Raw genomic sequence first — 13,876 nt, forward strand, 5'->3', positions numbered from 1 at the left:
ACAAAAAGACAATAATTAAAAGGCATAAGAGAGGTTCAAACATACCAACATTAGAAGTTGGGGACACGCGATAAGTCTTTTATTTTGTAAAATGATAGACCGGAAACGTAACTTTTATTGCAGGTGGCGAAGCAGTGCTCCTGTCCAGCCCACAGAGGCTCGGATGAGGAAGTATCAACACTGATACGTTCGGTGAATAGGACAGCTATTTAAAAAGTATGTATCCTTTCATTTTAACCCAGGACAGCATGACTAGCTCTAAATACACAGGAATATTTAAATTTGATATGAACGCGGGTGAAAATATTAGCGTTAGCCCGGTGATGTTAGCTTCCAGTAAGGCTGTGGAGCCAAGCCCATCGCGGCTGTCAGTGTTATCTGTGGTATCAATGATGGGGCAGACGAGCGTTAGCATTAACTAGGTAATAAGTGTAGAATAGCAGGGTTATAAGGGCTCCCTGAGGTGAATTAGGATATGTTAGATTAGCTGTTAATGTTTAAACATCAGTGTAAGGCTGTCAGTGCTGGGCTTGTTTATAGACACCTGCTTTATAACACAGTAATAGGCCTGAGGTTTCATCACAACCATTGTCGTAAAAATACTACATATGCCTCCCTCAGTTTAAGTCAGTAATACTAGTAATGCTATGAAGTTATATAACAATAAAGAATAACATGTATGTCAAATGTATTCAACCCTATGTGAGATCAGAGGATAAAGCACATGTCAGATGTAGTCATCTCGTTTTTGTCCTCTATCTGTGAAGCTATCCAAAACATCAAATGAAGATCTGTGTCTATGTGTGTGTTTGTTCAACAGTAGATTTCCCCTCGGCAGCCATGAAGCTTCGACTGCACTTTGTGGTGGACCCGATGGGCTGGCTTTGTATCAGCGTGGTGTTTGGGATCTGGCTCTACAACACTTTCTTCATTCCTAAACTGGTTCTACTTCCACACTACAATGAGGGACACATCCCTTGGGCTATAGTTGTTTGTGGGTATCCATGATTAAACTTTAGGAAGGACTCTGTTTCAATGAAATCAAATCATTTAAACCTCCATAACCATTCTGTATTCCTTCAGGTTATTACATAGCATCAGCTCTCTGCATAGCGGCCCTCGTTAGAGCTTCCACAGCAGATCCAGGCCGTCTTCCTGTGGACCCCAAAATACCTCACTCTGGTATGAGTAAAGAAAAAAAAAATACAGCACAAAACTCTGTTCTTGCTCCAGTGTGCCAGATTGTGCAATAACACTAAAAAACTTCTTTTTTTTATTTCACAGAGCGAGAGCACTGGGAGTTGTGCAATAAATGTAACTTAATGAGGCCTAAGAGGTCCCACCACTGCAGTCGCTGTGGCCATTGTGTACGCAGAATGGACCACCACTGTCCTTGGTAAGGATATGCACACGCTCATGCAGTTTTTACCTCGTATACCAGGCAAATATTACAGCCAACATTTTGAAAACAATGATGAAACATTTAAAGATAAAGGAAAATAAGGAAACAGAAAAATCACACAAACTGAAACTACAGAACTGAGACATAAACTAAAGCCCCATACATTCACCAGCATGTTATCTATCTATAACTTCACTGCTGGTTGTCACTAGGTTAGATTTTTTTGGCTTATAAATATACAGTAGGGTGCATAAGAATAACTGTAAATGATCGCTGAAATTATGTAATGTCTTGTGACAGAACCGAGGAGCAAAGAAAATAACTTTGCTTGCCTTAGCTTAAGAAACGATCTATTTTACCAAACATTTTTATGTAAATGATTGATTAAGCATTCTATTTAACTCAATATTCTTAAGTAAAACAGGTTGTTTCTAAAGTTAAAATTAGAGGAAGGCAATGCTAGCCTGTTCTTTTGTCTTCATGGTGTAATGGTAGCCAGGAATACTGAAGACCAGTGACTGGACCTTCCAGACACAGGTGTTTTTATACTGCAAACGTTTGAGATACATTCGCTGCACTCCGGTGATCCCAATTTCAATAATTGTGAGGCTGCTAGCACCAGTTGGCTGGACCTCTGCTGAATTAGGCCAGTCACTTTAAAGGGGGTGAATATTTACGCAGTCTCTTATTTTACCTTATATATTTTTGTTTAATTAGCATTACTTTGTAGACATCTGTTTTCACTCCAACACCAAAGAGTTTTTTTATGCAACTTTTTTTTTGCCAAAAAAAGCCAAATTATATTGACCCTGACTGATTTATAAAATCAATATAAGGATAAAACATCCAAGTGTTTAAATGCTTTTTATAGGCACTGTATGCACTGATAAAATCCTGCATTCCTTCTGTTTAGGAAATGGGATGAAATGTACTCTCAGATTACAATGGGAGTTCTTGACTTGCTCTCGCAGACACTCCAAGTACATCTCTTAATCATGCTGAACTTAATGTTTGGCTTCATAATAACATATCAAAATGTCTGGTCTGGACTTGCCCTCTTTGGAAAGTGTCTTGAGATAACTTTGGTTATGAATTGGCACTGTACAAATAAGGATTGATTGATTATAGTAACCAAATTAAGGCCAGTGTGCTGAAAAACTGGACCCACAATAGACCAATCAGGAAGCCAACAGAGGGCTAATTCTATAAAAACAGATACATTTGAGAATATTCCCCTTTGTAGTTTCTCTTCACAACTTCATCTCAGTTTTTTATCTCTAAAATGATATAAGATACCTGTTTACTCCCTTCCAGGATCAATAACTGCGTGGGAGAAGACAACCACTGGCTCTTCCTGCAGCTCTGTTTCTACGCTCAGGTCCTCAGTTTGTTCACCCTGGTGCTGGACTTCTGCCAGTACTATTACTTCCAGCCGCTAACAGGACTAGATCAGGTACATTTTATAAGAATATAAATTAATAATATCTCCAGCTGGCAGAAAAAATGCTCTGGAAGCTTAAAGCCACGTTACAGAATTGCAGGTGTTTGGAATTTCAGTATTCACAGCCTTTATTTACCCTATTTAAGCACTTTAAGAGATCAATTTATTCCAACAGAATAGTTTATTACATCCTGAAAAGGCCACCTACAATATGCAATGATGTAAAAATTCTGATATAGCATTCAAATTTGAATGAAAAGTAATAAAAGAAATTTATGATGAAAAATTTGATGATATAACACTTTATGCTTTTCTCTGCCAGGAGAAGTTTACAACACGCCATGAGCTGGCTCTGCTGCGAGTCTCAGCTCTCATGGGTTTGGTCATGTTTGGAGGCATGACTAGCTTGTTTTACACTCAGATGACGGGAATCCTCTCTGTGAGTAAAGGCTAATGATGTTACAAACTTCATATCCTGCTGTAATTACTCTTATCAATTTAATTACATTTTATCTTGCTGGAAAAAAATCCAAGCTGATACAGTTGCTTTGTGTCAAATTAGCATGATGCTGCTTGTTTATCTAGCATGTATGCTCTATTGAGATCATAGTATGTCTTTACAAAAACAGCACATACAGCTTCATACCAAATAGTAACACATCAAACACAGAAAATAATCAGTGACAGTTCTGCGGTGATCAATAGAAGAGAAATAAGAGAAAGTCTTGGGTCAGGCTGTGTGTATGAGCGTGCAGGAAAGTGTCTGTAAGCTAGGCAGAGAAATTTGTAAGCTTTCATCGAGAATCTGATGAAGCTGAGAAGTTCAAAAAGACTATTCTTAGCCTTCACGGTGAGGTGGGAAAAAGGAGTATGTTGTTTAGAGACAAAATGTTTGGAATAGAGCTTTCTATAAAAGAAGCACTGTAAAGAACTGGCAATTTCTGATTATACATTTAATGATGATTTTAAAAAGCCAGTGTCAGTATGATTTTGTGAATGATTAACTTAATCTGCATTATTTCTCCCTTCTCCTCCTACAGGATACTACCACTATTGAGAAAATGGCTCAGTTCTCAAATGAAATGTGAGTCTATTTAAGTCTTTCTTGCTTGTTTTGCAGATATTTAGCTCTGAAGATTGCATGTTTTTTCAGTTAAACGACAAGCTCTGCTCATAGACTAAACATGGACATAGTCTTAGTGATGTCACCCACTGGTTACTGAACAGGACTTTTGAAGCCCATCAATAGAGATCACCATTTTGGGAAGGCTGCCTCACTCTTACTTTAAAAACAACCTATCACAGGATCGCTGGAAACAAGGCGGGTCATAGGCCTCCTAACAAACAGCTACACCACAGTCAGTTTTGCCATTTATCTCATTATGAATAACTAGACCCGGCCCTCCATACATGCAGGTCACGCACAGTGCATAGGGCGCTCTGCACATCATCAAACTTCCTCAAGCAGATCAGCTGTTTAAGAATCAGATTTTTTCACCTCTGCACTTAATTTTTCAACATCAGAGGTTATTGCTTAGCTCAGCCTTTCCCAAAACTGAGTATGCTTTGGCCTAATTTGATACCTGAAAATCTATTTTCCACCAAAACCCGTGCATAACCATGATTTGAAACTGAGATATTTACCTTTATGTATCTTTTTACTCTTTCAAAAACAGGGAATTTCAGTGGGAATGCTTTGCTTTCAGATACATTACTCAGAAAGTGTTTTTCGGGGGTCAAAAGGTACAATAATGAGCCACTGCTATTTATTTTATTTTGATCAGGCATCTGCAAAGACACCTATTTTCTTGTCTTGTATTAATCTATGTAAATGTACTTTTTGGCCCTGCAAACTATTCCCCAACATTACTGTCTCAAAAAGCCACTTATATTATATTAATAATTAAAAATAGGAAGCTAGTGGAATAGTAGACTGGTTAACAGAGTGTCACCAGTTAATCCAATACCATTTAAACGGTGACACCAGTTTTATACATTAGACAAAATAAATGATACAAAGGTGGCATGAGTTAAAACTTCTGGCTGTGTTTTGTTAATTCTGAGACGGAAATGATTAAAACCAATCAAGTATTTTATGATCATTTACAATATTATTTAAATCATTTTTAATTTACATCAGTTTTAGTTACTGTTTTAGATGTTAGTTCTTACGGCCCACCTACAGTACCACTGGGGCCGACCAGCGTGCCTCCTGCCCACACTTTTGGAAGCACTGGCTTAGCTCCATCACTTAGCTTAGCTTAGCATAATACCATATTCAAATGTAACAAAGGAAATGTCATTTGTTGTTCTGTGGGCGTTATGTGCTTGGCTATTTGGGCTACCTGTGCTGGCACAATGTTAGCTGTAGATAATCTTAATACAAATATCCTGATTTCAACTTGTGAAACAATTACACAAGCAAAATACATGTTTAAAAGTAGCACTAGAGGTGCTTCTAAGAGGTTTAGAAAATATCTGTTAATTTGGCTGTCTGTTTGCCTCAAGTAGCTACAGCTACAGTTGAAAAATGAAGCCAGTACAAAAACTGCAGTTCCTTGAGTGTCCACAGGACCAAGGAATCCCTATTAGCATTCACTATATTGTTGCATAAAAGTCAAATAGTAGTGTGAATGGTGAGTCACACAGTCAAAGCTCATGATTTATGTGCTCTCACCATCATATCCTATGGCTGGGCATGGCCTGAGTAACGTGTCAGACAAATGTCAAAGAAGTGTCCCTTAAAAGCTCCAGTGGAAAGAGGTTGTAGTCATTTCTGCTCTCTCTATCTTAGATGTACTCACATCATAGCAAATATTCCTTGTCAGCTGGAGCTCCACAGATATTTCCTACTCGTTCATATCTTTCATAATCGCAGGGGGAAGACACATCAAACAAGAATGCCTGCTGCTGCCATGGCTCTCTTGGACACGGTTTAACAGTTTGCCCAGAAACAAACAGGAAAAAAAAGTCCTGAAGTCAGGGAATCAGGTCTATGGCTCTGCTGTGTAATCATACGACCAAAATTTCAAACATGCCAGAAATTTATATAACCAATCAGAGCCTCAGAACTAGAAACACAGCTCATTGCCTTTTTGTTAAAAATATACAAGGAGGGATTTTTGTAACTACTCAACATTTTGATGATCTTTTTGCTCTCTTTGCTTTTTGCCCCCTCTTTCCAGTCTTTATGCAAAGCTAAGCTAACTGGTAGTTGTCTCTGCTTTTCAGTCTTTTCAGCTTGTCACAAAGTAAATTAAGCGTGTTCCCAAAATGTTAATCTATTTCTTTTAAATTTCTTCATAATATATGTTTTAATGCATTTTCTGTTTTTTCATAATTCCAGATTTGGCTCAAAGAGATCTTGGCAGTGGGCGCTCGCTGAGGTCTGTGGCACTCGCTGGAAAATCCTCTGGCTCATACCACTACGAAGCAGGCAGCCGCTCCAAGCCAGCCACCACTTCCGCACCCACGTGTAGGTCTTTACCACTATAGTGCCTCCTACCTGCACAGATGGTAGGAGCTGCCATGATGAAACACTGCATACACACTTATGAATCCATCTGCTTGCCTTCACCGTCCTGTTTTTTTCTCGCTCTTGGAGTTTGGCAGCAGTTTTGGTTTGTCATTGGATACTCAAAGCTTTTTAATTTTTTTTAATTATTATTTTTATTTTGCCTTTCTTCACAAGACAAAGACTGGCAGTAAACAAAGGTAGAAAAAAACACCTAAGGATGTGATGGGAAATGCTTTTATACTCACTGTGACTACCACTTTCAACGTTTTGGAAACCACTTTTCATGGCTTATTGCCTCAGAAGGATGGACATCTTCACCTTAGGAAAGAAGCTGGCTAAAGGGACCCCCTCTCAGGTTACTTCAATAAAGAGCCTTTACTACTGACCTTTAACCAACTACAGACAGAACTACTCCAGTGTCTTTTAGAAAGGCAGTTTTGTTTGTATAAAGTTTGTGCCTTTTTTCTTTAAGTATGTCTTTTTAATTTGTCGTGGTGTCATGTTTTCTAGTTGAAATTACATGGGAATCGTGAGGGGATCTGGCATCAACTGCATTCCTTTAATTTGTGATGATTTATGAATGTTTTTTGCATTAATTTATGGACAAAATATTGATGAATTGATGTTTTATAAAGCATGTCCACGGAACAAAGTGTATAACTTGATTAATATTGATAGCAGAAGCTTTTATGCCGGTATGAAGATGTGTTATAGCAACAGACAGTTTAAAAACCCAAACCCAACACTGAACCAAGTTTATACTTTCAGGATAAGGTTGTGTATATATAATAGTCAAATCTGCTGTACAATCGCGGTATTTTTTGTTTTGTGAAGTATCTTCATGAAGGTATTTAAGAGTCACATTCTGTCCTTAAAGGATATAGCAGGGTAGTGTTCCTTTAAACATGAAAGTGTGACATTTTGGGAAATGCAATATACATTTATGATCAGATTTTGGTATGATATGCTACATTAGGCTGCTTTTTTATAGTATGTCACATTGAATAGCATCCACTTAAGGAAACTTGTCTTAGACTCCTATTGCAGTGCCTATGAAAAATATTAACCCGCTTGGATTTTTTACTCATTTATTGATTTTATAAATCAATCAAGGTTGATATAACTTTGTTTTTGACAGAAAAAAATGAAAAAAAAATCTTTGACAGATTACTACAATGTAATGTCAATTAACTAAAAAGAAAAATAATGTAAAACTGATGATGGTGTAAATATTGAACCACTTCAAGTTAGTATTTTGTAGATGCAACATATTTGCCTATATTTTTCCACATTCATTTTACCATCTACCTTAAAAGCCTTCCAGGGCCAGCTGCTAAGACGCATTCCCACAACATGATGCTGCCACTACTGTGATTTATAGTGGGGATGGTGTGTTTCATAAAATCAACAAATGGGTAAAACATCCAAGGGATTGCCTATTTTTTATTGGCACTACCTCCTACTTAGTTGTATTGATAAATAAATAATTATAAAAGCAAATAACAATCCAGATGTAAACAGAGAAGCACATACCAAGTAAGATCTCAGCTAGTTTGCTGTATGCTTAATGGAAAGCCAGCTAGCTGGAAGGTAATAAGTTTAGCATAGCAGACATAAGACCCTCAAAACACAACACATCTTTTTACACTTCAGTTTTTTACAGATTGAGCTAGCTGTAACATATTTATAAGGTAGCTTTTTGGTGGAATTTGTTACCTTTGGACAATACTAGTGTAGCTGCTACCTGTTTCCAGCTCTAATTCTAAGCTAGCCTTTTTATTAACCATACAGACTTATACGTTATACTTTTTCCAGTTATAACTAAGACAAGTAATACAATTTGTTTTTTTGTCTAAAATGATAATCATTTTCTAAATTAGCCTGTCTAGCTTAAGTTAGCTTTGTCAATCACATCACTTTCTTTTAAAAAGTTCCTGAAAAATATTTATGAGGTTTATTCATATAGTTGTAGTGCTGCAACTGTTACAGTTAAGCCCTTAATATGTCTGAACAACTGGTTTTACAAATGTTTACTCGTTATTAATTGATGTGTGGTGACACGGCTAACTTACACCGATTATTTATGCTGGTTTTGACTGTAACCCCGTGGTTCTGTTATTTTACTGAATTCTGAACCAGAAACTTTAGAAAAAGACAAGTCGGTGCATGCTAATATCAGCATACAGATGTGGTGGTCGTTGTCTATAATACTCGACAATCCCACAGCCATACTTGTAAGCAAACAAGGCTTGCCATGGTGGAAATGTTTTAATATCTGAGTAGTTTTAAGTGCCTTTTCTAGGTCTTCATTTTAATATCACAGTACATTACCATTATGTTGGTCTCCATGAAGCCAAAGACCTGGGGAATTGTTGCAATAGTCAGCAGGCATCGAGTAAGTGCATGTTTCTCACGAAATTTTTCAAGGTAGCGGTTCAATATTATGCACTGAATTTCACATTGGCACACAGTCTGTTTCACTGCATTTGTGCACTTATTTATTTTATGTGATTCTTTTGTTGCAACCTTATCTTTAATCAGATTGTTTGTAGTTGCATGTGTGTGTGTGTGTGTGTTCATAATTGCTCAGTGGTTTTTATAACTCTGATTCAGGTTTTTGGACTGTTCGTTTGAATCATTATGGTGTTTAGGTGGGCAGATGTGTGTGACTGGTGTGAAAGACAATGGTACTGATAGATTACATTAATTACTTTTTCTTTTTGACATGTATGTTATGAAAGCAATAAGCATTGTGTGTCAGTAAAGTCATCCTTATTGTGACAACAGTGGTGGTAATCTGATGCATATTGTGAGTTTAGGTTAACATTTCTACAGCTGCTGTGTATAGTTTGACAATGTAACATACAGCCTCAACATGTTCACCACAAACACAGTAACACAAAAGTTTGAATCAAGAGCTGCAGGACACTAAAGATGTAAGCATATTAAGGATGAATGCTAGCTTACTTTCCTTGTTAGCAGACATCTGGTGTCCCCCAAGGCTCTCAGTTTGGTCCTCTGCGTTTTTTTGTTGAACATTGTTTATTTGCTGTGTTTGTAATATTTTCAAGCCTTATGTTGTTCAATTCAGACCTCAAACACTGGAACGGTTCAATTTTGTGGATTAAATTAATATATCATATACATCTTATCCATTTCTCTCTGTCTATAAAGCCTATGAAAAACTGTCGTATATTTGGTTTGGAACACTTTTAATGGTGGTAGAAAGAATATACAGTATATCATAAAGGTATTCATACTCTATTAAATTAGATTCTGGATAAGTTTGAAATGAATCCTTTCTCTTTTTTAAATTTGTTTCAACAACCTTAATTGGGCTGAATAATTATTTTCCTATTATGTAAATAAGGGGGAACTGATATAGCACATATCACTGGCGTTTTTATGAACTGTGTTATGAAATGTAGACCTTGTGTGACTAGCTTGCAAGTAGCCTAAGCCTCTTCTATTATTATATACTTAAAAAGAAAATGGATTTGTGCTCAAATGTCAGAGAATTAATTCAAAGAGGGGGTATTACACTTTTCCGATTTTTAAAACATAAATATAAAGTCACAAAGTTGGGTGTCCATACTTCACGTATGCAAATTTTCAAACCGCAAGATCAATGTATGTGGCAGAAATCTTGGAATTAGAGTGTAAACTGATGAAAACGGTTCGTTGGGAATCTCTCCAAGATCTTCCCGAGACTAGAATAAGATCACCTGACTGGTTCATCCGTGCTGCCGGCAAAGTGGAACAGACCGCCCCCACAAGGCCTTTTAGCCATTTAGCTATTTAGTAACACAGTAACACTTACCAAACAGATTTGTCCCGCTCTATCCTTTGCTGCTGCTGCTGCTGCTGGTTTTCTTCCCCCTCTCTCTCCAAACTATCAGCGTCAGACTCCGGGTCTAACACGTACGGACGTCATCAAAATTCGTCATATTTTACTCAGTCGGACCGGTTCATTCAAAGTTTACAAATACTAGCATAGCAACTCAGCCACATTGGAGGGGGCAGGCACAAAACATTGAGTCCTGCCGGCTGCCAGCCTCCAGGAAATCGGCCAATCGGAGGAAAGCAGGTCTGCGGAGCAGGGGGTGTTAAAGAGACAGCAGCGAAAATGAAGCGTTTTAGACGGAGGTTAAAATAAGGGTTTTTAAGGAGGCCAGTGTGAGAAACATGAGGAGTTTTTTGAGCTGTAAACCATGTGAAGCTACTATGTGGGTATCAGAGAGATGTGTAAATCCTTGAATAAAAGGCATAATACCCACACTTTAAACTAGAAAAGCACTCAGAGAGTGCAGACCTCCGCCATTAGCCCTATCTCTCAATAGTGAAGAATCCTTTAAAAACACCCCTGGATCCAGACAATGATGCGGATCACTCCCAAAATCTAATTTGCCGATTACTCCCTCCTCTGTGGGGTGGAGACACAGTGAGGCAAAGCATTGGCTTTGCTACTTGTGAAAATCCTCTATTCCCCCCAGCATTGTGAGTATTCTCGCTACAAATCTCTGTCTTTTTCTCTGTTACGCTCCTACTCGTCTCCTCGACCGGGCGTGCATCTTTCAAACTCTATAAACTTCAAAACTTTGGATAAGTTACTCATGTCCGTCGTCTCCTGGTGTAAAGTGGTAAATCTCCCAATAGTACAGAATCCTTTAAAAAAATTCCTGGATCCAGACGGTGATCCGGATCAGTACCAAACTCTAATCAGTTCTTCCTTATGCCATTTCTGACATTTCCTGAAAACTTCATGAATATCCGTCCATGATTTTTTGAGTTATGTTGCTAACAATCTAACAAACAAACAAACAAACAAAGAAACCCACCCAGTCACATAACCTCCTTGGCAGAGGTAAAAATGTTTTGATACTTCATGTGCCCAATTTTACAGTGGCTTATTAGGGACACTGAAATTAAAGACACTAAAGGTATCTGTTTATTTGGAAGAAAATAACAATAATTAGTAAGACAGCTACATTAAATTTTTTGTTATAATAAAGCTGTAAATTTAGAGAAACCAGACTCAGAATTAATCTGAAATATTTGAGTTAAAAGTTGCAATTCTAGGCAAAGATTTTTTTTAGCTCAAAATTTTTGTGCATAAAAGGTTTATCAATGACAACTAAGCTTAAAATTTTGAGATTCTTAAGTAAAAAATAGCCCTGCATTTGATAGCCTAATCATTATATTTTCACTTGGACTGAGCGGTAAGGGAATACTTGTGATTTTTGACCAGAATTATCACATAATCATTACCATCCTGACTTCAAAGAGACATTGTCTCAAACTGGGACTATTTAGAGGAAAACAACACAGGGACAGCATCCAGGAGACAACGTCAATCCAACCAGTGTTTTCAGTTTTGTTCCATGTAAATTAACTTTAAAATGCCATAAATTTATGAATTTGTAATGAGCAGTAGTTCTCTTGCAGACTGAATAAGATCATCCAACCTACAGTATAATTTGCCACACTCATTTCACCCTCTACCTTGACAAGCCTTTCCGGGATCGTCTGCCGAGAAGCATCCCCACAGCATGATGCTGCCACCACCATGCTTCACTGAGGGGATGGTATGTTTGTGGTGATGTGCAGTGTTTGGCATCCACCAAACACAGTGTATTGTCTGATGGCCAAAAAGCACCTTTTTGGTCTCATCGGACCAAAGAACTTTCTCCTACTTGACCACGAAGCCCCCCTCATGCCTTTTGGTGAACTCTAGTCCAGATTTAATGACTTCTCTTCAATACTGGTTTCATCTTTGCCACTCTCCCATAAATTTAAGGGAGATTCTCCTTCTTGCACGGTCATTCAGTTTGTGAGGATGGCCTGATCTAGGCAGATTTACACATGTGCCATAGTCCATCCATTTCTTGAAGATGGATTTAACTGAACTCTAGGGGATGTTCAGTGCCTTGGAATTTTTTCTTGTATCCATCCCCTGACTTATACATTTCAATAACCTTTTCTCTCAGTTGCTTGGAGTGTTCTTTTGTCCTCATGATGTAATGGTAGCCAGGAATACTGATTAACCAATGACTGGACCTTCCAGACACAGCTGTCTTTATACAACAATCACTTGAGAAACATTCACTGCACTCAGGTGATCTTCATTTCACTAATTGTGAGACTACTACACCAATTAGCTGGACCAATTATACTGACCATGGTTGATTTAGAACATCCGAGGGGTTGAATTCTATGTATAGGCTCTGCATGAAAAAACACTGTTGTGACCATCTTAAACAAGAAAGTTTAATTGTTCCTATTCTTACTTTCACCATATTTTGTATTGTATCCTCTCTCTGCAGCATCAGACTGCTTGAGTGGTTTTGTAGCTGCTTGTTTCTCTTGCTTTACTGTATGTTTCACATAAATCGGTACAGTAGCTACAGCTCAGTCATCTCCAACCAAATGCCCATTGTCCTGAATGGTTGTTCTGTCTCAGTGAGGCGTGCATAATGTGTGCATGATCCGTGAAAATTAGCTATGTGTGGTGTCCAGAATGGTTACATGTTTGAAACCACCACTTAAGACAACCCACCACCCACACATGCAAATACATGCTATTACTCTGAGTGACTGGAGACTACTCCATCTTTACCAAATGTAATTTACATTTGCTCAAGTCCAGCAGAATACCAGGCTGAACTACAAGATAAGGACTGAGATTTGTGTCTGTTTTTGATTCATTCATTTATTTATTTTTAACCGATTGTGAGCTGGTTGTGTTTCAAAACCTAAAAAATTTAGCATGCTTTAACAAGCCTGTGGTGAATTGAACTTGTCATTTTGGGCATCAGTACAGTTAAATTAAAGGGGTCTGATGTAGATAATAGCAGCCTGCAGCAGCCCGGGTTAAATGTGCTCTTAATCTCTGGTAATGGTTGGTCAACTGCACTAATTAAATAAGTGGCCACCTGCTACTTTTACAGTCTATGACATCTGGCCGAACAAAAGAAATAATTAGCCGCATGCTTGATAAACATAAACTATGCTTGGAGCAGTTAGCACTCAGATACGAGGCTGTTTACCTGTCTAGGATTGGAGTTAGTGGCTTGGCGTGTTCTGCGGCCTTTTTGCCAAGCCCAGACAAGGATTAAGTCTCAAAGATGGGAGATGGAAATTATGATCCGATTACTAATAATGGGTTGAATGATCATTTTTTATTTCTATCCATATGGGCTGTGGACCATTTTTGACCCGGCGAATAAGGCCATCCAAACAAACAGTTCTCCTTTGCTCTGCTGTCGTTTCAGATTCTTCCACAAATTTAAAAGAAAAATTGAAATATGTTTCTGTATAATTCAGAAAAGATTCCATGACCTTTATGCAATCATGGGAATCATACTTCTTCTCAACTCTCTGATTCCACTTTAACACAGTAACTATCATAGCATTCTCCTCACTGTTAATAAAATATAATTGAATTTTTTAAACCTCAGCGAGTCATCTGACAGGGTATCCAGTAGCAAGTGTCTGCCACGTTCCTCCATTTTCAGCT

The 13,876-nt window shown here is 37.9% G+C and overlaps 1 protein-coding gene across 2 annotated transcripts; it reads left to right on the top strand.

The window, feature by feature from the left end:
- Positions 1-128: 128 nt before the first annotated feature.
- On the top strand, positions 129-9,544 carry zdhhc21 (zinc finger DHHC-type palmitoyltransferase 21). 2 transcript variants are annotated; one of them, XM_041778770.1, is made up of 8 exons: positions 129-216; positions 821-994; positions 1,084-1,182; positions 1,285-1,396; positions 2,717-2,855; positions 3,166-3,282; positions 3,884-3,927; positions 6,190-9,544. In XM_041778770.1, the coding sequence occupies exons 2-8, from the start codon at positions 841-843 to the stop codon at positions 6,320-6,322; spliced, it is 798 nt and encodes a 265-aa protein (XP_041634704.1). In that variant the 5' UTR covers positions 129-216; positions 821-840; the 3' UTR covers positions 6,323-9,544. The 2 variants fall into 2 exon arrangements, with proteins under 2 accessions (XP_041634704.1, XP_041634703.1); XM_041778769.1 differs by having other exon boundaries at positions 175-216; positions 824-994.
- Positions 9,545-13,876: the final 4,332 nt, after the last annotated feature.

Source organism: Cheilinus undulatus, linkage group 22 (assembly GCF_018320785.1).
Source record: "Cheilinus undulatus linkage group 22, ASM1832078v1, whole genome shotgun sequence".
NCBI lineage: Eukaryota > Metazoa > Chordata > Actinopteri > Labriformes > Labridae > Cheilinus > Cheilinus undulatus.